Source organism: Neodiprion virginianus, chromosome 4 (assembly GCF_021901495.1).
Source record: "Neodiprion virginianus isolate iyNeoVirg1 chromosome 4, iyNeoVirg1.1, whole genome shotgun sequence".
Taxonomy (NCBI): Eukaryota; Metazoa; Arthropoda; class Insecta; order Hymenoptera; family Diprionidae; genus Neodiprion; species Neodiprion virginianus.
In genome coordinates this window covers 23798924-23826324 of record NC_060880.1, presented here as the reverse complement: position 1 = coordinate 23826324, position 27401 = coordinate 23798924, and the positions used below count along the sequence as shown (strand labels likewise).

At 37.5% G+C, this 27401-nt stretch overlaps 1 protein-coding gene across 1 annotated transcript in view; it reads left to right on the top strand.

Annotated features, from left to right (window-relative positions):
• Nucleotides 1–27401, top strand: part of LOC124302372 (Down syndrome cell adhesion molecule-like protein Dscam2) — a 192071-nt gene that overhangs the window by 111160 nt on the left and 53510 nt on the right. Inside the window, exon 5 of the mRNA XM_046758499.1 lies at nucleotides 6707–6849. Coding sequence (XP_046614455.1) covers nucleotides 6707–6849 — 143 coding nt within the window. The remainder of the gene's footprint in view (nucleotides 1–6706; nucleotides 6850–27401) is intronic.

Genomic DNA, 27401 nt, shown 5'->3' with positions numbered 1-27401 from the left:
GCAGTATACACGTATTGGTGGATTGTTATTCCAATGAAATTTGCATGTACAGTAGCCGTCATCAAACTGACGGGTGTATCGCGTAATTAAGGCTAATTAATATTCGATCGAATCGTATCCCGGTATTGAGGTTAATTGCCATTTGCACAGCGCATGTACATCGTCTACATTCTCCTACTCCGTCACGACGACGCTCGCGATTACGCATGTCAAGAATTTTCACTCTAGGCTCATGGAGGCATAAAGTTTTTTATGTAAATGGAAATATGCGGTGACGAACAATCCTTTCTTTCAAATTAAGATTCGGTTTTTCGATTTTTCCAGGTGAGCTGCTATACTTCCCGAAGTGAAGAAGAGATTCTTTAAATATCAAGAACACACTTCACTTTGTCTCAAAATTATTCGTACCAAATTTTTTACCGATAGTTGACCGTTCAAAAATTTAATTCCAGTTTAGATGATATTTATTTACAACTTTAGGAAAATAGAAATGAATTTATTGAAAAAACGAAGTTATATTACCTCTACATTTCCAAATGTGATTGGTTTCTAATTTTTTGTAAACAAGTTATTAAACGTTAAAAATTTGTTGGTTGGAAATATTGATCATGCATATGGAGTATTCCACGTCGAATCGAACGGCCGGTTTCCCTGACCTATTTTAATCTGATCGCCATTTCACAAAATCAAAGTACATACTGAAAGAATGAACTTCGAATTTTTTAAGATTTTTTCGACACATGATTTCTTCACGACAACTCAGCCAATAAATTGATTTCAACAATGTTTTGATTTTTCGTTTGAGTTTTGATACAAAATGCGCGCAAATTATTCGTAATTGAAAAGTGCCCGAATCGAATGGGCTACAATATATTCACAGCATGCCTTCTTCGATGCGAAAGGTTGTCTGAAAACTGCATGGTGGACGATGCAGTGGTTCGGAAGATATATATTAACAAATATTCACACAGTAGCGAGAATTCATTATACAAAATAATTTTTAGAAATTTCACACAAAGATGCGAAACTTTTGTATAGAAACTTTTTCCACATGTCATCTCAATTTCGAGCTATGTTAAACTTGAGAAAATGAGAGATTGTTAAAAGCTGATATTTCGACTAGCTGTGGTAAGAAAATGCTTGGTCAGGAAAATCTGAAAAAATTTAGATTTCATGCTTTCGATACGAACTTCAAATGAGTAAAATGGCGAAAACATCAAAGGTGGTCAGGGAAAAAATTTCGTTTTCTTCGTTAGATTGGACGTAGAATCCCCAATATACATTATTGATTCATTATGGAAGGCTAATCAGTTGAACGAATCTTTCTCATCATTGATTAATTTGATCATACAGCTCCACGTATTCTACAATTCATATGACGTATGATAGCAGCAGTCATTGCCTTGTTGGTTATTTTATCCTTTTTTAAAATCCAGCTGTCGCCTTTGATCTTTGTATATGAATTATCGTTACAACACTGATAAATTGACTCGAGAATATCTCCAACAGTATTTCAATTTCTCCGTTACTTTCCACATTTCCGCACAAGTTCGTCGGTCAAAAAAAAAAAAACAAAAAAAAAAAAAACAATAATTACTCAAACAAAGAAATGTCGTCGCTAATCGAGTTTTCCGAAAAATCAGTGATTAAGGATTTGATAGGTACGATTAAAGGAAACGAGATGTGAGTTTGCTTTTTCTTCGAACGAATTGTTTAAAGGAACGAGCCGATTCTTGGATTACAAGAACAGCAGTTCGTTAGAGCCTCGTGAAAGGAAAGTTTGTGGCAACGGACGAAAATCTTGTCCTTTAACGTAAATGAACGTTAAACCGAACGCCCGAAGCTGCGAATGGAGAGTCATAATTAGTAATAGCAATGCAACGGGCGCCTTAAACACGGGGGCTTGCAGGATTACGACTTGGCATTTTAACCGTGACGCGGTACTAAAGCGAAAGAGCTTTAAATGCTTAACTGTTAAATTTATACGATACTCATCGTCAACCTGCCTCGGCATTATCTCGCCTTAAACTACACAACCCCGTAATCCGGAATAAAGTTAAGGGGTCCCGGCAGGAGCGAGATTGCAAAAATGCTAATCAGAAAATCTGCGTCAGCAGGAATTTCGGCAGCCTTTTTTCTAATCTCAACGATGCAGCGCAAAATGCATCTGCCGACACTTCGTGGTTTATCATGCAGACTTCTAACCAAGAAGTCTTGGTTAGTTTTACACAATTTTTCGAAAACGACTTTAATTGGAAATTTTACTTGTTCGAATCAAGAATATATTGCATTGAAACGAATTTAAATCGAGCGAAATGAATTTATCTTGCTTATACGGTAAGTAAATCACCTGATGCATTAATATCCAAGGAAAATCCTTGTTTTCGAACATGTTCGAATGAATTTTTCATTTGCGAGTCTGATCTCAAAAACGCGTAAAAATTTCAGGGATTTTTTGGCGATGAGAAAAAAAACTACTTGAAAAATATTATTGCGAAGTTCGTGTGCTCGTTGTAATGTGAAGATTTGAGAAGTACTTGTCATATTGTTTATACCGAGATCGAAATTCACAGGTACAGTAATCGCAGCAAAACTGATAAATCAATTGAAAAATTCTACACGCATTATAGCTACCAACCATTCTGCGAAACAGGTGAAACGCAACGGTGATGTGTGAAAATATGAACGCACCTATATAACGGGCACAACGAAGCGGCGGATAATTCCCATTAATCAAATGAGAAATCGACACGTATATTATATATTATATTGTCACATGGGCAATGAATTCTAACCATGCGGAAATTTTACTCGGCACATGACTGCAGGTTACTATTAGTGACTAACACAGAATTTGCATAATATGCGTGATTTCGTGTTTTCGACTCTGTCCTCGCCTGTTTCATGTGGTTATTTGACCGCGATACGTTTCATTGTAGCACCGTGGTCGTCGAACACGGATCTTGCATTAACACAGCGGTATAGCCACGTATTTCTTTCATTGCAAAAGGTGATTGACACTCCGCAATTTTAGTAGAATAGCAACGAGAAATCTCTTCAACTCAAACATTCTAGAAAAAGGTTTTTGTCTCCGCTAAGTGTCGGCAACGGAATCTATATTTACAACTCTAATTGATATTCTACTGACGTCTTAAAATGAAATTTATCATACATAGAGATCAAAACTTGAGGAAAATAATACGATACTTACGGTTGATTATACAATATTTGTCATCGTAGACAGAAAATTTGGAGTTACCTGGTATCAAATAATTCTTTCTTTCTGTGAGAGAAAGGAAAAGATTATATTTGATGGCTATACTTTTTGTTTCTTGAAAAGTGACGTGGTCCTTTACAAGTTTCGTACATCGTATATTCTGTATCTAAAACTCAATTTGTACAAATAAGTCGGTTAAAAATAATTAGGCTTCGCGAATTTAAAAATATATTCATATTCTTTGGCTGTTGTTGAACAAGAATTGCAAATTCCTAAAAGACGAATTTTACTCGTGAATTGGGCAATTGAAAATATTAAAAGTCGATTCAATGAACGCAGAATTCTTTTTTAAGGTGGCCAGAAATGGTAGAACTGTGACCGCAATTAATGGCGCATCTACTCTGTTACGCCGTTCCGGAAACACACCACAAATCAGGTTCCGTTGCATTTGCGGTGGATGATGCAGAGTATTGATACAGTGAGCTTTTACAGTTTTGTTTTAGTTTTGAATTCTTTTATTTCACCTTTTGGTCGCTTTGGCACCGAATTGGGACCGTTCAAAATATCCCTTGCAGACCGCAACATTGATCGGACGAAATTTCCAACGCTTCGCAACGTTCCGTTTCTAATTTACGATCACCGGGGTGCAAACGGTCTATATCTGGCCGATAGGGAAGGTGAACCCACGTCTCTTTTTGACCGAGGCGAAATAAATGGAGAACTTTACATAAGTCGTAAAGGTAACTGATAACTAGTTGGGTCGCGGGGGGGGGGGGGGGGGGGGGCAATGCTTTTTTATCATTTTTACTTTGACACAGTGACAAATTAAGTATTCATTGAATTATTATATTCGAAAACTGCGAATATATCTTTAATTATATGAAATATCAGAATTAAAAACAAATGGTTTGAATATTCATCCGATTTTGCTCTACGACAGTTCATTTCATTCGGAAAGCCATTTTTCGCAAGCTCACAAAAACAGATTTTCCTTTTTTCAGTAGCCAATTTGATGTTGCCATTTGATGATTAATATCAGTCCTAGCGAAATGTTGCAGGATCAAATTTAATATTTAACAATACAAACATAATGAAATACAAAACTATTTCAGTGATCCTGCAGGTCATAATATTCTGAATAAAACGTGATATTGTGTAATGAAATCGAACGAATTTACTAGATTTTTGACAGTTTAAAAGTGATTTGAAACGAAGCACCGATATTTAATAAGTTTTGTTTATAATTCCAGTATTTCATATTTTTTTATTCCGAAAGAGATAAATTTGATAAATACTCAACGTACAACTATTTCTTAATAAAAGTATTAAATAGTAACCATTTTGGCTAATCAGCCTTAATGAACTGCAAAAGAGCTCTGCGTTTGAGCTACACCGATATTTTGTGTAAAAATTTCAAAATTGCACAAGAAGAAATGAATGAAAATCAACTTGCTACAAAAAAATGATCGCACCTAGTTCGCATTCGAATATGTAAATCACTTTTAGTCATGCGAAGATGAAATGAATTTTGATTGATAAAAAATTGTGGAAATCGGAAAATCTTACTTCATTCGAAATTGAACTAACATCGACAGTATTGAATTTGATAAAAATGGTTTCCACTCAAAAATTCTAATAAAATGAACAACAAGTACAAGTTTAATTTTTTATCAAAAATTTGATGATCTCGACAAGAATGTTCATAAATATTAAGAACGATTATTAAAACAAAGAACATATAATAAACAATCAGCACGATGAAATGGTTAAATGGTAGAAACAAGCCGTGTTTAATTAATGATTATTCTCGTAAAATAAAAGTTAATACCTATACATACGTGCATAGATAGAGTCGAAAATACGAGTATCAAATTCTCTTTGACGTACGAGTATCGGACGATTTAGGCATTTTAGTGTTGTGTCATGCCGGGAAATCCGAGAATTTTGAGCATTTCCACGTTAATTTTCCGAGTTCGGAGCATTCAAATTTCCGGTTGAATTACCAATGATCGGAATAACATATGCCTGTATGTGTCTTATGCACACACGCGTGTCAACCGTGCATCATTCACGTACGGGCAAATAAAATTGAAATGTTAACGAGATCTAGCTTGCGAATAAGCCCCTGACTCACCTGCAGCTGCACCTGCTGCTAATTTTAATTTAGCTTTCCTCACTCCCGTCTACTTTCATCTTTGAACCGATCAACCACCACGGACTTGAGGATGCATGGACGTACAGTCAGGACGAAAATGTGGTTCAAACGAAAACGCGATAAAACAAATGGAAAATCATTCTCAGACGATTGATAGTGGATTTATTATTTTAATTTTATTTTACCAGCTATTTTTCATGAAAATCAGACGAACAGGACAATTTTTTTGGTCAAAAAATAGTAGAACATTGTGATTTCTCAGACTTTTTTAATGTGCCAGGTAATTTTTTTACTACAAATTTTGAGTGTTGAATAATTTGCTTCTAGATCACGGACACCTTTCTTGCAATTACATTCAGCTTGATGGGGTTCGGTTACACTCTTCAAACCTGTGATTAGTCGTGCTTTTGCTCCGACACTTTCTCGAACTGACTGTACCTTCCATACATCCTTAAGCTTGAACGAGCTTGATATTCGGCCGTGTTTGCGCGCAAATGCTGGCGTAGAATTAAACGCCGCACGCCCTCCGCTTTTTACTCAAAAAGCACGAGCTGATCTATGTACATTCCGCACATAACTGCGTTCAAACCGAGGTTCAAACGTTGCACGGCGCAGCTATAGGATCAATTGCCGAAAACGTTCAATTTCGTGGAAGAAATTTGAACGTGCAGGTAAACTCGTTGTGGGTTCTCTCAAACGGCTTGAACTGGAATTTGAATGAAATGCCCGTTTCCTTTGATAATAGAGAAAAAAAAGAAAGACAAATAAATTAAAGCAGAACGAAACGAGAAGACTCGTTCGATTTTACGAGTTTTAGAATTTCCTAGTGTTAATTTGGTCGAGTTTCGTAATTTTCAAATCCGAAATACAACTCGAAGATCGCAATATTTTCACAAGACAACTGAAACATCCGACACAGAAAATCACTATCGTTCGATATTCATTTAACTCAGTCTTGTTCTAATATTTACTATGTAATTCTATGTTCTGGCCTCAAATCAATACGAACGATTCCAAGATTATCAATTCAATGTTCCATGGGCTTAAGGTGCTATCATTTTGAAACCGGAGTAATCATATGTTAAAAATTTTATGAGCACGCTATGATTTATCTGAAAACAACTTTGGTGGGTACAGAAAAATTGATTCCATGAACGCACTTGACGCCGTTCCGTAATGGCGAAAAACACTTATAGAAGCACGAAAGTGGGTAAGCAAGTTTCAAGGTTCACTTTAAACGATGAACACTGCGAGAGGTACAGTGTAAATTTTCTGGAACGTTTGTACGAGGTGCTGGCAATTCTCTGTCGTTCTCTAATTAAATCTCATTTCAGGCAACTGTTGGGTAACGGAACACTCTATTTCCCACCGTTCTTGGCCCAAGATTTCCGGGCTGAAGTTCACAGTGCCCGGTACAGATGCAGGGCGTCAAATTCCATAGGAACGGTTCTTTCGAGAGAAGTCACCCTGCGAGCTGGTGAGTAAAGAGTTACCGTCACTCTGCTGCATGTGTGTACTTGAAGTTCCGTTAAGCCGAAAATATAGGCGCGGCTAGTGATTTTTAATTTTTTATTCTTGAGGTCACTTCAGGAGAATCAATTTTTTACCTCTAGCGTATTGAGAAAAATCCAATTAGCGTAACAGTTTGAAAATTTACAGTCGACTCAAGAATCTGTCGAAACAAAAATATGACTAGACGAAGGTTCACAAAGTATGATTAAACCTGATCAAATTGAATACGATCGTAAAAATTCAGTTTATTTAGAAACAAAAAAATGTATACACTAAGTTTATATGATTCCGTTTTTTTTTTTTTATATAATCGAAAAAATCGTATAGCTTGTCCAGTTTCGATAAAATAGACACTAGCTTGCTTTGTTCGTAAATAAATTCATTACAAATCGTCTTAGCCAATTTTTTCTTGAGCTCAATGGGTGGTTAAGAAAAATCTAATACTTAAAATCATCAAATTATCATCAACGCAAACATCTGATTATCGCAACAGTGATAAGAAAATATAATGAGTGACGGTAATCAAACATAACAGTAAAAGACGCTAAATTTTCTTATAACAGCCGCAATACTCATCATTTTGTAGGGAGAACCATATTTTTCGATTATGATAAGAACTGAAAACAAGTAAAAACTGTACAGTCACCATAAGTAGAAGTTTATTTTACTTTTAGCATACCGCACCATGGGTTTATCCGCTAATTTGAATCTCGGACACGTTTCAGAGACTGTTGGAATTGATGACGGCCAATGAGCCAATCCGTTAAGCAGGGTCAACCGCGACATATTATCGATGGGTTTGTGCCGATATTTTCCTATCGATGTTCGCCTGTCAATAATTTACCAATAATATTAATCTGCAGCTCAATCTGTTATCTAAACGCCAAGGATTGAAGGATATTATTTTTCCATTCCTGATACAATCCACGCATAATATAGTCGGAGGGAACTGTTTTTTTTTAATATAAATAACGAGTTTTAAGACTTACGCGAAATTGTTTCCTTTGACTCAAAGGTCACAATGAATTTTATCATTTTATACTTTAGGCTGATTTTCCCATATCTTTGGTTATTTTTTTAAATAAACAATTTTTCAGACTTTGATGATCAGTGTTATGCTTTTGTTGGTTTCACGATCGAGAATCTCAATTTACGTTTAAAATTAACTTCCTTTAAAAATTGTAGCAAACAAACCGCTAAATCATTACGGTTTGTCAATTGCCACCAGGAAAATGTTTGGATTCCGATAAAAAGTGTATTTACGCGTGGTTTAGAATTACCGAAAAACGTTTTTCCTCTCGAAGAAATAAATGATTTCTGAACGTGTTTCTGGAGGTAAAAGTAAATTAATTGGCACATCAGTTTTTCGAACTGAATGATTCAATAGCTCAATATGCGTTTAATACAAGTTAAATTTATTTAACATATTTAATTCGAATCTTTGAAAATTCGATAGGTTGAATTCAGTTTAAAGAACCTTTACTTCAGACCATCAGAACTGAACTTTGACAAAGAGAATGTAAAAGAAAGAGATTACAAAAAATAAATAAATCTCCGTTGATTCAAGTGAAAATTTATGTTCGTAACACACGACCAAAAATTTATTCCCTCCAAGCAGTTTATTTCCGTAATATCGACGGAGAAAATGAAATTAACGGTTTGTTTGGGTAGGTGAAAATCTGGAAAATTAGGAGGTAATCTTGCAGGTTTGTTTTCCGAGGCGTGATCGTCACGCGGTGTACGTACTTAAGAGCAATTACCACCAAACTAGAGGCAGTCTTCGTTGTATACCCAAAGCGTTACTTCTTACCCTCTCCTGCGCCACCGCACTCGGGCAACTGGAAAGCTATTGTCTCGCTTTAAGCTCGGGCATCCCTGTCGCCTCTTGTTGGAGCAAGCGTAACGTTTTTGCTCGAGACATGTTTTGCGAAAAACTCGACAGACCGTCCCGCTGACGAGCCTTGACTAATGGCGCGTTAATTTGATACGGTGATTTCTCATTTTTGATCAATTAGCCAATGGCCAATGGCCAATGGCGCAATGGACACGGCTACGCGTCCTTCCTTTCCTCGCTCCACCTTCGGATGGAATTTTTCCTCTCAGTAAAAAAAATAATATCCATTAAATACAGCTGGGTGTGCGTGCTGAAAAGAATATTGTTATACCAGCTGTATTTGTCTTTTTGTGCATCGAATCGAAAATTTGATTTGTAGTTATATTCCACAGTCCTTGACTATTTTCGTTTTTCTATTGTAGATGTGTAATCAACTTCGTAGCTTCAGGTTGCGGTCACTTGTATTATATTTTTTCGTAACTATGGCACTGCGATAAATTGATATTGAGACTTCACCTAACTGTAAAAAATAATTTAACAATATCGGTCTTGGAATAATTTGATGGCACTTCTTTCAACTCAGACGAAGATTCAAAATTCAACGGTCTGACTGGGCGTGATTGCGAACCCTGACAATAAATATTTTTAAGGTATTTTCTTTGTGAAACTGATTTGAACTATAAACTTGGAATTCCTTGTGCAATTTCACGTTTCATAACTGTGAGAAATTTCGAAGAATTTTAACTCCCGAAAAATTACAATTTTTACTGTAACGTATGTTAGACAAATATGAAAATAAAATCGTTGATTTGCAGGCATATATTTTCTTTCGAAGTTCTTCAATATTCGTATTTACATGTACATTTTATTCCCACTGATCATTCACGCTGAAAAGGTCAAACAGCAATTTACTCTCATCAATTTTAACGAAGATCGCGACAAGGTTTCCAAGAATTCATCTGCCGAGTGAAATTTGACGCGAACGAGTGAAAGAAAGAGACAAGGAAAAAAAGTGCTGGCCGATTTTGGCAAAAGGAAAGACAATTACTCGTTCAATTATTCATTGCTTCATTACAGCGTTGTTATTCCGCGAAAGTTGAGTCAATATCGCGAACGAAATTCATTTCAAAAGAGTTTCAAGACAAATATATAACGTGCATAGCTGAATACACCCATTGCTTATTCCATTGTGCAGAAAGCTCCGTTTCAACAGTATTATAAGCGACTTTTATTACACCACGCTCTTTGAATTCTCGCAGAAATTATGCAAACCTAAAACTCTTCGGTGAATAATTTCACACAAACTGGATACTTTACTTTTCATTATCCTACCTCTTCAACCAAAGTTCACGTTTCACATTTCTTTTCATGTCCTTTATCAATTTTCAAATTGACTTGAACCTGAAATTAAGGAGTTTTTGACGTTCTCTAATCATTCACGCAGAAGTCTGATATTTTCTATGAGAACTTGATTAATTATTAGACTAGGACAAGACGAATGAGAATAGAAGAGACGAGTGAAGAGGAAAACAATTATAAAGATGATTCAATTCTTATCTCAGTAAAGCCTAAGATGAGCTCGTTGTTAGCCCGTTGGCTGTAATAATCGCGGTAACTATCCTTACCACCTCTTTATTCTCGCGATTCTTCTCTACACGTGCAATTATTATGAAAATGGGTATACGGGAGTTTTTCAGGTCACTGATCACGAACCCACGATCAGATTTTGTTAATTCGAGATGGCGGATCCGATACGGTAGACAAAAATTCTAAAAAAGCCGCAGAATTAGCTAAAAATGGATGTACGAAGGTTTTTGATGTCGCTGATCGCGATTTCACCATCAAATTTCCAAGACTCGAAAGTCCAACTCAACATGGCAGTAAAAATTTGGAAACTCGTTGGATTCTTCCGAAGCACCTCTTACTTTTTTTTCTTATAAGAAGGTGAAGATATTAAAAACTGTTGAAAAAGTAAAAAATAATATTTTAAAAGTAACAATACTAAAAGATAGTAAAAAAATACATAGAAATAGAGAAAAAAAAAAAATATTGTAGCCAGGTATCGTCACGTCCTCGCTGTTACCTCTGAGTTATGCCGAGAACGAAAAAATTCTGTAGTATTATCATTTTGTCTAGAATACCGATCTCCAAGACAGTTTTCGGAATACTGAATTGCAAATTCAAAATCTGATGATGAATTTGTGATCACCAACCTCGAAATACCTGGTATATGCATTTTTAGCTGATTCTAATATTTTTTCGGAATTTTCGTCCGCCATATTGGATGCGCCATCTTAAATTTTGGAAATCTGACGAGGATTTCCTGATCGCTGATCTCAAAAACCTTAGTTTATCCGTTGTTAGTTAATTCTAAGGCGTTTTCCGAACTTTCATCCGTCATATTAGATCGACCACTTTGAATTTCAATTTTGTAATAGAAAAGTTGCATTCAGCGACCCCAAAAACTTACGTGTTTTAATTTTCATGAGACTTCGTCGACTAGAAAAATGCATGCTTCGAAGGGTTAAAACTTTGGTTTGTATTCCCCAAAGTCTGTACTGTAAACTATTTAACAAGGGACAAAACACGGATATATATTCTAGGTAGGTACAGTCGTATCTTTGGCCAAGTCGGGCGCATCTCCGAGGGACAAAACTTTCCAAGCATTGGCTAAGTGCTTCTGAGTAATTAATAACGTTGCGTGGATGGAATGGCGGGCTGCCCGGCCTAACTTGTGACTGAAATCCGTCCCATTCTTAGTTGAAAAGAATATTTCTTCTACGTCTAATTAAACCTCATCGTTCACTTTGTGGTGATTAATCTCTCATTAAAAATCGATGCGTAAATAGTTTGATACAATTTTGAGAAGCGCCTAATTCGACGTTTAAAACTACCATCGTAACTGAAACACAGATTTTTAGACTGTACACAATTACGAAAATTATTGCACCTTGAAAGAAAAAATACTGTTAACGTTTTTACCTTCAATTCTCTGAGGAAACTAGAAATTTGAGAACGTTAATACTATCATTTCTTTGATTTCGGTCTGATAATTTCACAGTACAACAACGCATATGATTGATTTTGCAAAAATTTACGAACACAAACTGCAGATAAAAACATGAAAAACACATTTGAACAATTCTTTTAAGACGAAATTATGAAAATTTTTATTTTCACAGCTGCTCTGCTATCTTTCCAAATAATTTGCAAATTTCTCGCATATCTCAATACCACTTTATTGTTCATTTGAAATGTTGCTGGAAAATCTGAGACCTTGTGAATTCTAATGATTTTTTTGTCTGTAAAATAGTTATTTCGGTAATCAACTCAATATGGTCATCTGTGAAAGATCTTTGCAGCTTACGATTGTAAAAAATTGGCTAATACTCAACGTACGACTAACTTCTAATAAAATTAATAAAAATGATCGATTCTTAGCCAATCAACTTCGGTAAAACAGATTGTCATCCAATTCCACTCTGTTAATTAGCCCAAGTGTTAAATGCCTGCGTTAAACGAGTTCAACGGGTTCAAGTTCCGCGACAATTTCAGACCGGTTCGCATCAAGCTCGGTATATAAAAAGTGTATAATATAAGACAAACTGCCAAAGCCTTCCTACTCCCGGCGGTACTGCGCGTGGATATTTTAAGCTTTCCTTATTCATAGGACAGAACTTTACCGGGTAGCGCCACGTCCCGTACGTGAGCCACCATTTAAATGGCTGATTTTAAGCTCAGAGTGAAAGCTATACGGTGCACTTAATCCCGCGCTTTACTTCGATGTGAAAGCTTTTACGGCAAATAACTCTCCGGCGTAAAACTTGAGCAGGTATTATTAATAATATTTTAATTCCTTATCAGCATGTTTACTCGTGTGAAAAAAAGAAAATTCTGTCAACTCAAACGTTCGCTCTGCTTATCGCCTTATGTACTTACGTTAGTAAGGAGCGGAGAGCCTCCTAAATTATCTCCCATGATTAGTACACCTGAAGTTCACCGCCAAATAATAAGATTTTCTCACCTAATACCTCGAGGATCGTTATAATACGCCTTGAAAGTGATTATTTGATTTAATCCTCTGTCGTAATCAACTAGTTCGTACCGTAATACTGTTCAAATACGCAACCGGTTACAGCATTCGGAAGAAGCCTTATAATTTGTTCCAACCTGCACTCGAATAATGGCGGAGGAAATGTCTGAATTTTGATAAAAACATCGTGACGCTATGAAATTTTGTAAATGTTTATTTGGTTTCGTGAAATATATCTGGCAAAACAGACCAATGATTTTTCCAACAATTATTTTTTTACAAATGCTGAATTCTTCCAGCTGCGATTCAGGTATGAAATTCTTCTTTATTTATTTTCTTAAATGCTTGCAAAGTTCACTAGGGTGTTGGAAAAAAGTTTGAACTCACAATCAAACAAAACGGCGGCGATTTTCCGTCGTAAACCGGAAATTTCCTTTTCTTTTTCAACAGCATGAGAAAACAAGAAAAAAAAATCAGAAGGCTCTGATTGCATCACTCTAAGCATGAGAAAAGCGTTCACGTATCAACCGCGATGCGAGCAAAATTGGAAACGTCAATCTACTTTGTACAGTTTTCAACAATGAAAATAAAAATTCTAAAACAATATGTGAATCTGACTGTTCTCCGGTCGGGTTTATTACGAAGTATACATCCACAAAGTCGACAGCTGACATCTCTTTTACGCAACTTTTTGTCCCTTACGTCATTCATATTTCGCATTGACATGTCTCTGCAAGCCATAGCCAACCACCCCGAGGGACTTTAAACGGGGATCGGGTTTTTATTTTCATTTTATTTCCTCTTATTTCCTGAGAAAAACTTTCGGGCTTTGAAAATATTTTCGTTCGAGTTCCGCGTTTGACGTGTTTTTAATCAGCCCGCACCCGGGCAAAGCAGCTGAACCCCTTCACCGGAGCGTTGATTCGTGAAATCGGTATATACGTACATATGTGCCAGTGCATGCTTATTACACCGAAACTAGGGTACCATTGTTACCAAAGTTGTTCGGCAAAGCTGTATTCATATATTTTACTAACAATATTGAAAAAACAAATCTCTAGGTGTAGTTTATTTTCATACAAAATTTACGCTAGGTACACGTCGAAAAAACGATCGGTTTAAAGATGCTTCGTGCAAGAATTCAGAAAAAAGTGATTCAGAAAATAAATCCCTATGGAATGTTTTATAATAGTACATATGAACTTCTTCAATGCCCCATGAAGGTCTACAAGAACTTCTCAAACAAATTCCGAAAACCCTGTTTCCATAGAGATCCTATAGAAAATTGTTGAAACCTTATAGAATTTCATAAAAATAAACATTCCTTACAACGATTCCGAAACATTTCCCTACACAAACTAAACGTAGAATGAAAGAAAAATAAGATACTGTAATTAAAACGCAAAGTGATTATTTTATGCGTTAAGAATGAAACGAACACATTTGTATCAAAAATGCACGTCGATTTTGAAACAGGTTTGTTGCGTCGCCGATGCGTTTATTTTTAAAATGATATTTCCCGACCAATGTAACAGGTTCTAATGAAAATTCAAATTCGAACAATATAAAATACAGTGTCGACAGAATTTTCGAAAGATCTTACAATCGCGTAAAGTTAGCTCAACACAGACGATTAGCAAAATAGCATTTAATGTATCGGCGTACAGACTCATTTGATTTTGAAAAACCGGCGTGTTTAAATTCATCATTTTTTTTCCAAGACCTCATACCTACAACGTTTCCTCGTTATCACTATTACGGGGTGTGACAAGTTTCAGTAGCCCGTTATCCTCCCCACATTCCGTGCCTTTCCGCGAGAATATACTCGGAATGTAAGATATAAAAACGCTCACTCGTAGCGTCGCTGCATCTCGTATGTATATATATATATATATTTAATATGCCTGAAAATTCCGTCGCGTCTGGAACACGTTGCGGAGTTTACACGTGCAGAGAACGCGGTAGCTTGCAGATGAAATAAAGAAAAATAAAATGAGGCGAATAAGAATGAAAGTGTAGAAAAAAAAAAGAGAAGCGAGAAAAATATGAAGACAGTACGAGACCGACGAAACTTAGAGCCTGCGAGCCTTGATGAAAAATGAAAAGCAGGAATAGCATGAGGGAAGAAAAAGCGGAAGAAAAACAGTCCCGAACCCTAAGTAGGACGCTCGCGCCAACCAGGGAAATGTGAAATAAGCAGACTTTACGACCAGGTTGGCAAAGCTCCCCCAGCTAAGATAATGATACGTTTCAAAAGTCAAACCATGCCCAACTGAGATCTGTTTTTCTTTTTTTTTTTTTTTTTTTTTGCGGTCTTTTTCTCCGCGGAAAAAGTGTCGAGTCGAAATAAATATCACCGGATAATTTATTTATTTATTTGCTTTTTATCTGCGCAGCAGCAAAAGATCGACGGCTTGTTTCTTGTGTCCGCAACATTGTTGCGAACCGGAACCAGCAGAGAAAGTTTGACAGTTGGAAAGAAAACGAGCCCGCGCCCTTCTTCGCTCGGCTATCACTTACCGGAAGATGGGAACAGAGAATAGGAATTGTATTGGAAAAACCTGGCGACTGTATTTCTACGAACAAAACTTTACCAACTCAATTTTTGTCGGTCTCTTTTTCGCGAGGCAATAGGCGACGAAACTGGCGGGAGAATTGCGACCTTCGCTAACCAATAAAGTCGTTTTGTCATTTTTGATAGGATGGAGAATTGGCATACCGACAAAAAATGATGAAACTTGTTAGCAGGCTGGATCACCGAATGCGCACGCGCAAAGCAATTCAACTTTATTTTCACCAACTTACTCGAAACAGTTTGTGAGATGGCGAAATCCCTCGCGTGAAGTGGCAAATTGAATTTATTGACATATGTTTATTGACTTCAAGCACGCGCTTTCGTTTAGACTGCGTTTTCTGCACTTTTGTCTTCTTGTCGATTGGAAGATATAAATTTGGTCTACCATGAATTGAAATTATTTTTTTATCGACGACTCGTAGCGGCCATCGGTCATCAGTCAGTCAACAACCAACGTTTGCCAAGCCTTCCAGAATAACTGCATCAACTATATACGAGATTTACTTCATTCAAAAAAATTCGCATCACCACTCGGTATTCCATTTTTTTTTTTTATTTTTCAAACGTTTATATTATTTTACTAATGTAATGCGAGAAGGCGTAAATTGTGATCGAAACATTGAATTTCGACTTTGAAAAGTCACCCGTTTGTGTTGAACAAAAATTTTGTGATCCATGTTCGAGATATTATGACAGAGTGAAATAGTTGACGTTATTGCCAATAACAATTCTTGCCATTCATTTTTTCTCATCAGAAAAATACGCGAATAAAACTTGATCAACATACTTTTGAGTAAAACAGGCCCCATCGAATTAAAAAATTGGATGTTGAGCTAAAAATTGTAAAAAAATTCCTGTGTAAATGATAGATTCGAGCCGATGGTATACAGTTGTTTTCTCACGAAGGCAACGATAAATTTCAATGTCGTTTACCGGTGATAATAGTACAGATAAGATTTCTGGAGATGAGTGAAGCCTCAGTGCGAAATTAAACTTTTCTGGATCACGATCAGGAAGTCCATACCAACTTGACTTGCAGCAGTCCAAGCCTGACTCCTTCCTATTTATTTGCTAATTTTTCATCGCATTTCTTTCGAGTAAATGGATGTTAAGCCTATTTCCAATTTTTTTTTCTTGTAAGTTTTTGCGATACAAGATTTTCAATCGCAAAGATTTCCGCTAGCAATAATATTTTCAACGTAAAATTAGATTTCCAAAGCTAAAAACTGTGTCTCGTGGTTTCCTTGATTTCCATTTCACCAAATGATTTCTCAAGGTTCCGGGTAATCTCCAGTGATTTCTTGTTATTTCCCATTATTCTATCCGATTCGGAAATCAGTAGAAATCACTCGGTAAGCCGGAAATGAACGAAATTACTTCGCGTGACAAGGTATGAATAAATAGAAATCCCCAAAAATCAATGTCGACGCGTTGAAATCGTTAATTCGACTTACAAGCGAATGGCTGCACATCCCGAGGTGCAAGTAAAAATTCGGGACAAGCGATTAGGCCGAGTGACAATTGTTATAATCTGTGGTAAAGTGTCCGTATAACACGCGAGGTGCGATGGCTGTTCGTGGGTCGGGCGACGGCGCTGAGCTACAACAAAATGCAAATTCCACCCGGAGGATATTCATGCTCTCTGGAATTCAATTTAGCAGTTTGAGAATGTATCTCGACACATTCGAATACCCGACCGCACTTCGCCCCTGCGAACGAACATTACTGCGCGGAGCCCCGACGGGTAATGGAGGTTTACGTATTACGTCCCCCTCTCCGGCTAGATGAAGCCAATTTCCGGATTTTCCCGCCACAAGCATCGCAATGGCTGCTCGGATGTACACCGTGGGCTAAAACTTTTCCGGGAAAGAAGACGGGAAGAGATCGCTCAGGGAGTAAAAGGCGCGCTGGGCTCAAAGTTCCTGACATTCGGCATCTGCGTCCGAAAAGTCGATTTTTGACGACGAAACTTGACGCCGGATTGATTACAGAATAACACAAACTTTTTATAATTGTCTGATCAGCGGAATTAATTTCGGGCAACCCGATTACGACGGCTGGGAAGTGTCAAAGGTCATTCATCTTCCCGCAGCGAGACATCGTGTCTTATTTAAAGTCAGCGAATCCTGTTGCTAACTCACCTTCGTTTTTGCCGTGATCGGTGTTGTACTCGATGACGTCGGTGATCCCTTCGCTTCTCGTTATGACCCAAAGACGACGAGCCCTTGAATTCCTGACACAATGTCACTCACTTTCAAACATTTGTCACAACAGAATAGAGCATCACCTTTAAAACATGTTCGCTGATGTCTAGGAAGTACGATTAGCGGAGTTTGCATTACCGATTCGAGAAATGAATTTGGATAAACTGTGCGCGATAAGAGTTAATCGCAATTATACTTTGTCTAATTATTAGATCACAAAACGTTTCTTTCACTGAACTACCGCAAAATAAATAAAGCAACACTCGGCACAACCGTATTCACATTAGTTAAATCAGCATAGTTAAACCTCAGAAAACTGTTTTGTGAAAAAACTTAGAGGGCTGCTCTGATCGATTTCGACGAATTTACTACCGCGATCTCGTAGAATTTATGCCGTTACCTTATTTCTGCGTCAAATGAGAATAGATTGAAGTGCGTTTGTACGTAATTGCGTACAGAGTGGGGCTGTTAAATCCTATCTTTCCTCTGAGATACGGCTTCGATATTCCGAGATATATTTCTACGTCAACGTCGAAATCGATCAGCCCCCCCCCCCCTCCCTCCCACCACCGACGTACGACAACTGACAACGAGATCGAACTCGGGACCATTGGAAGCCTGTATGTAACATTCGAATCGTTATTTACATCGGCCGACGCGTTCCGCGGTTGAGTTAATACTGATGTAACGAGCCTCGACGATGCCAGTCCAAATCCAAACGGCAACAACAACGTTAGGAACTACAGGAGGACTGTGTTTACGCAGACGGAGATTCGTCAAGGTGTAAGGTAAGGTTGTGAAGTGATAAACAGATGTAGAATAACTTGGTTAGCTATGTAGTGGAACACGAGTGATGAAATTTATGAATGGAATCGGAGTGCGAACGAAACACGTATTGCGACGCTTTGTGCTTTTCGTGTAACGTAATATCTACCATTGCGCAACGGTATAAAAAAGGATTGCCGAAAGTATACGTAGAACAGGTGAATCGATAATATAGTCTGAGAATTGTGCGGGTCACGGTTTTCCAAAAATTTCAATTGTACAAAAGATTGAAAAATTGTGTTATCCGTGCACGGAGAGAGGAATAAGGAGGAAAGTGTAGTGTAGTGTGTGCTTTAAATTCGATGTAGGAGACACTTCGCATCACCTGCGAAAGACTTGCTCTGAAAACGTCGTACCTGTCAATATTCGAAAGTAGTTCAATCGTCGAAACACTGTCCCAGATTTGCCAATACCAATTAAGAAGTAGAGCATAATGAAACGAATTGATTCATTATTCATTCATTCGTTGAAAAGAAAGCCAAGTCCCGGATATTTTTAATTGGAAGCTTCGGTGCTCGAGAGGTTAAAAGACCTCAATTAATACGAGGCACGACACGCAGCAGATGAGTGCAACCCCTAGTTTTGAGGGCATACAAATGCGTGTATGTAAGACGTAATGTTAGCAGACATGGACGTGTAACACTTGCGCACAAAGTAAGTATATCGCAAAGAAATGCCGGTCACGTTCGGTACTTTTCGCGTTTTCAGCATCGACGAGCAAAGACGTGCTCGAAAGCCCCCCGAACGTTTTCCGCCGCCCTCTCTGCTCATTTCTAAAGTCTGGAGTCACGCCCGTTACTCGGGTGAGCTTTTCAGAGAGGACGCCGTTATGGAGAGAGATCGAGAAAAAAAGAGAACGGAGTTCATTAAAATATCCCCGGCCTAGTAGTAATTACGGTTTTAATTATTTAAACAAATGCCGGGGCATTCATCAGCTCTTTCGCTACTTCTCGTCAGGACTCATGCCAAATTGCACCAACGAATCAGAATCATTTTATGATTCTCTTTCGCTCGTTTAAACGCGCAACTAATTAACGATCAGTGTCCATTTGCGGATGATTCGTATCGCCAACGGGCATAATTAATATGTAGGTAATACATTTCCGCACGAGGATATAATGTGAAAACGCTTAATGGAGAAACCAATGTGATTACTGAGGATGTGGATATTGGTTTTTCTTCGAGTAGATGCTACAAGTTCTGGATTGTTTTAAAAGGTTTATAGTTAAGGTGACGTGTTTGAACATCAGAAACGATATTTCATTTACGGACAGTACAACGGTCAGCATACCTACCGAAGTTTAATTTTTCAACAAGATTAGTCAGTTGTAAGATTGATGGAATATTGTTGATCTAATTGGACTTCCTAAAACACTGTTCTATCCGGAAGACATGCTATTTCTGTTTAATTGCGGGTATCTTCTTGCTTTTAATTTTTTACCGACTGGTATACAAAATAACGATATGTTTTGTCAAATTTTCTCGAAATCTAGTAAATAGAAAATGTTGACTACATTAAATTTCTTATTTTGTAGATTTTCGCAGTGCTTTGTTGAATTAAATTGGACTTGTGTACTGACATAATATCTGTTGCTCATAAATTGACCACGTGAAATGTAGTTTTTAACGTTCAAGCAGCAAACATTGACTACGAATTTTTTTAAACTGTCAGAGTTTGTATCTATGTCCAATAATCAATTTCGGCGACATATTGGTTCCCATGAGTTGTTTGCAATCACTCCATAGGCTTATTTACTCGTTCTTTGTTCCGGTGTCAAGACATTTGTCTAGCTCGAGTTTCGTTCTCAAGCGGTGAGGTGAAGATCTGTATTAGTTTTCGCAGATTTTTATCACGATACACACGTGACGCGATAGCGGCTCCGTTTTAGAGTAACGATGCTTCGACTATGAAACCAGGGTCGAAACTCTTTCGCCCGTTGCTCCTGGGGGCGTGGATTTAAAAAATTCTGTTGACTTATTTACGAGTATGGGGGTAGTATGTGATCCTTTATAAGTTAGCCTGAATGACCACAGGAAGCAACGTTGAAGGTTATCTGAAATGACATCAGTGGAACCCGAGCGCGCGGCCAAAGAGCTTATCTTCCGGGAAAACTATTGTCGGAATCCCTTTTGCGAAAATATTACCTCGTGCAGCGCTTGGAATTTAAAAGGCTGCCCCCCAAACGAGGGTTGGGACTTTTGAAAAATTTATCACTCCGAAGGGGTGTAAACGATAACGGTGTTCGCTCGACAATGCTAAGATATACCACCAGACCTTCATTGTTTTCGCGTGATTAACCATCTTCACCTATCGACGGATCTCTCCAATTGTATTCCATCCCTAGCATAAAATCAAATTCGATAAATACACCGCAGGCAATAATTGTAATCCCTCTATGTTGACGTTCGAGTGGCCATTATTTGCGTATTCGTAAAACGTGAAAATTCGCAAAAAAATCTTTATCAGTGTGACTACCAATGCTGTGAATGTGCCTATATGCCGTCGAATATATGTGAAAGTGAAATAGGAAAGCACAAAACCATTGTGAAAAATAAGAATTTTCTGTGTCACATAACGACACTAGGTTTGCTGGATTTGGCGAAGCGGCCGGTGAATAAAAAGCCAAAAACAACCAAAAACCGACACAACGAATCGCAGCTCGGTCTCTGGGAAAGAGTTCAGATTTTTAGTGCCACAGCTACGCCAGATATCCTTCTAAATTTCGATTTTTTACGGCTTTGACTGATACGAGTGCAAAAAACGCAGAAAAAAGGTGGAGATTGGCGATAAAAGTGATTGGATTATTTTCAGAGATTCGTATTCGGGGTGGCGAGATTCAATGTTTATTACCCGAACAAATGGTATTTTTTTTTTTTTTAACATGTAAAATTTTCTACGGGTTGAAATTTGAAGCCGTCTGCCATTAAAATAGGTGCGCAAAGTTACTTGACATTATTAAAAAAGTTCTAAAGTTATTAATTCCAGTTGCAAAATCATGTGAAAACCTTTGAAATCTTACGAATTCGGTTGAAATGGTATGAAACAGTTATTCAAGACCATGTATTCGTTCGATCTAACAATAAGTTTCAGTCTTGAGAAGTCGCCTGAATAGGCAAGCATTCGACTATATTACGTCAAACTTGTAAACAGATTGAACCATGCGGATAAGAATTTCGGATAAAAAACTGCGAGGTATAAAGTATAAACTTCGCTTATCGGTGTGTGAAATTTTAGAAATCCATATACATAAAAGAATGTTCCTTAATTTAGTACAGTTACCATTTTCTGTTCGTACGAGCAACAATACTCGTAGGATTTGACAACGATGGAGAAAACTTATCTTGACTTAATTTATACACGCAGTGTTGTACGCTATATAGCTAATTTTATCCGTAGATAATCGTCTTGCTTGATTCTGCTCCATCTTTGATCTTATAGAGATAATGTGAGTAAAATTCATCTTGTCATTTTGTCTAGACAAATCTACTGTTCATCTTCATTGTTTGTTGCGGTATGGAGATATGATAAACTACTTACTGAATCACAGGAAAAGCCATTTGGAGTCAATGCTCTCTGTCATTTTGCTACGGTGAATAATTGAATACAAACATCTTCCTGGAAATAAAACTTTTCACAATCCGTTAAACTGAAATAAGGAAAGAGAGACCTAAAAAAATATGCTTCTGCGTGTGGTAAGAAATATATTTTATAACTTCAACTACATTTCACTTGTTCTCACTAAATATTTCGTTGTTTCAAAAAATCCACACTGTCTAGTTGGTCTCATCAAATCTCTTACTACCTCAACAAATAATATTATTCGTCCCCCGAAGAATTAATTTGCTCAATCACTAATTCTGTTTTCACAAAGTTGATCATCTAAACGAAACTACTTGTAAGTACAATCTTATCTTTCATATATATACGTACAAAGCCATGTCCGAAACTATTTTTCGTCTTATCATATAACAATATGCTATAATCATCTTATAAAACACTGTATACACAAACACACACACACACACACATACACACAGAAATGTATCATCGTATAAAATCCTGACGGATAATTCAGCGTCATACCAAGATCATCTTGACAATGAGACATCGCCAAGTTCAAAGCGATGTGTTGGCGAAGCCCGCCGTTTAATCTTCGGCAGTATTCGCTTCGCTTTGAATTTCCAAAATATGGACACGGTCGATGGAGGTTGGTTAGGAGGAGGGTGCGAGGCCAGAGGAGGAGGGAGGGGGGGGGGGGGGGATGATGAGGCGAAACAGTTTACGGAGACACTGATAACATTCAAATTTTAACCCTCGGCAGGCGAGCGCTTTCCGATGTGCCAACGTGCCAGGCTGCGATAAAGCAGACCGCAGATCAAAGGATGTGTGTAGAGCAGAGAGTTTGGGATGATGTCAAAGGCTCGCTCGCCATGCATTCCGCGTTTGAAAACTTGTGCTTAGTCGTTTATCAGCTCGCTTCGCTACACGCCCGTTACAACATACGTACAGACGGAATGTAAACGTCTCGTTGTGACGTTCGAACGAATATGGAACTCGTATGCAGTACGCGTATTTGGTGACATTTTTACGCTAAACAGACTGCAAAATGTTTCACCCTTTTTATGTTTTTAATAATTTTCAAATCAACGTACAAACGTCTACTTACGACGTAGAAACAATTTTTATTACTTCTTATTTTACGGATATCAGGCTCTCGTCTGCGGTGAATAGTAAAATAATTCATCATTTGATACGGATTTCAATTGAATTTGTTTCTAAAAACTATTCAGTTCAACTAAGCATTGGCATTATCCTACATCGTGTTTTAATACCTAATTGTATTGCAGTCTGACCTAACACAGGATTATTTATGCCTCTGTAAATTTTAGTAAAAGATACGGTGTTACAGTTGTGAATCGTCGCAATTTTCTATTAATCATTTCAATAACATGGGAGCATTTTTTTTTTCAGTTGAACGCTCTAGAAAAAATGTCTCGCGTCACTTTATCATAAGCCTACTCTTTCAAAAGTTATTTAAAATCTTTTGTTGACCGTTGACGTTAAACAACTTTTGATAGAGTAGGTTTATCATAAAATGATAACAGACCTTTTTTTATAAAGATTTTAATTTCCTACAAAAATACGTTGCAATTTTATCAATACACTAATGCGTTGCTGACTTATAAAATTACAAAGTTGAAAAAAAAAAAAATGTCCCATGTTATTTAAATGAGAAATAGAAAATTACGATGATGCACCTCTAAATATTAACAAATATTAAGAGCTGAAACTGCGACAGCATTCTTTTTTCGTCATTTGAAAAAATATTTTGAAGCTGTATTTTGAAAAAAAAATTGTACATTTTTTTTTTCTGATAGACGAAAATGTACAAGATGAAAAGCTACGATCACGTGATCCTCCTGAAACAATAGACAATGAGTAATTTAGAAATTCTGACTAATGATTAGACGTCAGTTAGGAATTACAAATTCTGCGTAAGCCAAACCAGTTCCTGGGTACATCTTCCCATAATCTGTCTAATTTGCGCCGGTGATTCCGGTGATTTAGTCACGTTGATCGCTCCGATTCTGGTAGCTACTAATTGGCCCAACTGTCCCCGAATATCGCGAATCGAGAGGATCGCTCATCGTAAACAGACGGAAAAGTCAATGGTTACATGATGGGTAAATTGAACCGAAGTTCGGAAGAGAGGTCGACTTTCACTTGGGAGATATTTTCCCGAAGTATTTTTACTTGCGAAGGATTGGTTAGACCTCGATAAGAAGACGTTTTCTTTCTTCCTTCGTTTAACTCTTCTCGCGGCGCTTCAATTCGCGAATGTAATAAATGAATCAATAAAACGGAGTACGAAAGCCTTTCTATTATTTCAACTGGTTATTTTTATTCCACCTAAAAATAACTATTCTTCGAAATAACTGCAGATAGAGACTTATTCGTTACGTGCGAATTAGAAAGAAGAAAGTCTGATATGGACAACAAGTAGTTAGGAAGGTTATAATGTGATTGGCCTTGCTGTATCTGGCTACATGGTATTACTGTCTAACTATATCAGAATAACTATGGAAAAATGAATTTGTTATGTAAACTGGTCATTTCTATTTCATTCGGGCATAACTTTCTCAAACAAATTAGCCGCAGGAACGCATTTCATTATATACCGTGACATTAAGTGGATGCGGAACATAAGAACCTCTGATTGTATGCAACTCGGGTTACAAGTGGCGGTATGTGAAGTTCCAAGGAAATCCAAGAGATGCATAGCGTATAGTTGACGATGTTCGAATACGATCGGCCTTATTGTCTACCTGTATAAATGTAGGTGGATTTTTATTAAAGTGTATTCTTGAGCGTTTGAAAATCGTCTAAAATCGATCTTAAGACACTTTCAATCACAATGACGACGAGAAGCGATAGAAACGTGAAACAGCACTGGTAACGGCGAAACGAAAAACCCTGGCGAGCATCCGGAAATGTGACTTTAATTCAGCGCTAATTCACGAAAGTTGGTCCTCCGCGCGGAAGGATTTGCATAATTCCCGTAAGTGCGATTTCCCGGCATATTGATCGTTTCACGGCTCCCCGAACTGTCCTTTGCCACTCGCCATCCGGCTGCTGCGGGTAACGATTCGCGCGATGCAGTTCTCGCAAGGTTCTCGAACAGCACATCAAACGGATTGCCGGATTTTTTGCATTCCCTTCAATATCCTGCAGCTACATCTCCAAGCAAAATTTCCCGCCTCCCAGTTCCGCTTGAATCCTATCCCGCTTCCGTGTCTGGCTTTGCCACTCACCGCCTTTGCTTTCGGCTTGAATCCTTCATCGTTTATATCTCCCCTTCTTTCCGTGCATCACGGATTGAACATATTTCAATCCTCTTGAAAGAATTTATCCTGTTCGATGGTGTTATCCCAGTTCGACTTTCTCAAAGAATTTCCGATTCCTGCGAACTATCGATGCAGGTGAACATGGAATCCATCATGTACGTCAATTCTCTTCATAAACGTGTAAGTGGATACGTTTAAGCGAATCTTAAAGAATTCTTACGCAAAAATGTTGCATTCAAAAAACTACGTCTTTAGATTTTATTTCATACTTACCTCGTAACGTGGAAATATTATTTGAAACGTGCAAAACACGCATTACAAACAAAGCGTTGATACAAATTATCACAGATCTTAAGCTATCAAGTTTTCACCATGCCACTGAGCAACGACGTAAAAACATGGAAATATTATTGACACAATAGACAATCGCTGAATATCACTGAAAGCTCAGCGCTCAGGATGAAGGATACATCCTATTACTGCTGCAAATAAAATTGCTAGAGATATTTTAAACGGTTTGTCCTCTTTTTAGAATTTTCTATTCAGACGGTGCTACCGATTCGTCTTCAATCACATCCGAAGACTCACAATTAACGTGCATTAGGATGGACGTTATTCGGTGTGTTGACGATTTTTTTCTATCGCACCGTCCAAATTCAAAAACAATTCTGTAATTTTTTCAGATTCTTATCTCAAGTCGTGCCTTTCGAAATCTGATTTTTTTCCATTTAGATGAAGTGCAATTTGTCTAGATCGTCTGGTACAATGATGTGAATTTTTTCTCAGTTAGTAACACTAACGCCCACTGAAACCTTGCGGCGACAGATTTTTTTGAACATTATTACTCTTACAATAAAATAATATACTCAGAATGTGTCCAAAATACGTGTATTATAAATGAAGAAATCCACCCTCTTACAGGCACGAATTAGAATTGCGATAAGAATATGAAAAAATTAGAGAATTGTTTTTCATTTATTTACAGTTGATTTGAGAGGCGTGCCAGAAAAAAATTGTCAACACCCTAAATAACGGCCACTCTAGTGTGCATCGATTATTTCAACCTTAATCATTGTTAAGTTTGTTTTGACACAATTTTGCGTTCATTAATGTTACTCGAGAAATGGTTAGCGTATGGATACCATGTAATTTTCTTAACGGTGATATTATTTTCCACTCCCTATATTTTTCTGCCTGACCGCAAAGAACAGCATGGTCGAGTCTAGGAAAGAAAACTCATCTAAAGAGACAGCGAGTCGTTTAAATATTTGCATTTTGAAAACCGGCGATCAGGTACGATTGCAGGGAAATCCCTCAACGCCGTACAATCGGGGACGAATGTTTTCATATTGCATCTGAGAGACGCGAAGCAGCGCCCCGTTTTGCATCTAGAAAAATAAGAAAATAGAGATGGCAACGCGTGTATAGGTATAAAGTCAATTTCACCGATTCCTAGGAATTCTGCGTCGAGGTACGAGGGGCAAAGGAAGGAGCTCCGTGAAACGGGGAAAATGTCGTTGGCTGGGTGATGCGAATATTGGCTTCATTTGCACATTTCATTTCATTCGGTCCGTTTCATTCGCCAGCGGTTCTCGATTTCACCCCGGTAAAATGGATGGCGTAAAATCGGGTAATACGCACACGTGTGTTGGCAATTAAAAAAAATAAACGTGTCTATAAAAAGTGTTCGTACAGTGGTAGCGTGACAAGTCCAACGAATTTTCAAAGCTGACGTCAAATCTGGAATGAAAAAAATAAATAAAAAGAATTGCAATCACCGTTCGCGCTACGCGCTCCAACTTCACGTGTCCGTTAATTACCTCCATTAATTCTTGCAGGATATAACCAATATTCGTGTTTTCTGAACGTGGTAAAACCATGTTTTACTATTCATATTTTGTTCCGTGCTTCAGAAAATTTTTAGATAGTTCGCATTCATTTCAGAATATGAACATTTTGTTATTAATTGAACGGGTTGTATGACAACTAGAGGAGTAATCAATCCAGTGAGTAAAATTGCTAAACTTAGCAGTAATAAATACCCGTGATTGTTTATAAATTGTAACCATCATTTGTATTTTATAAAAAAATTGGTAATCAATCCCGAAAGTTGTTAAGTAAGCCATTGACCGTGTGGCTTAAAAATTTTGCGTCACGAATAACTCTGAGATTTCACAAACTTGTCAATTCTGCAGAAATT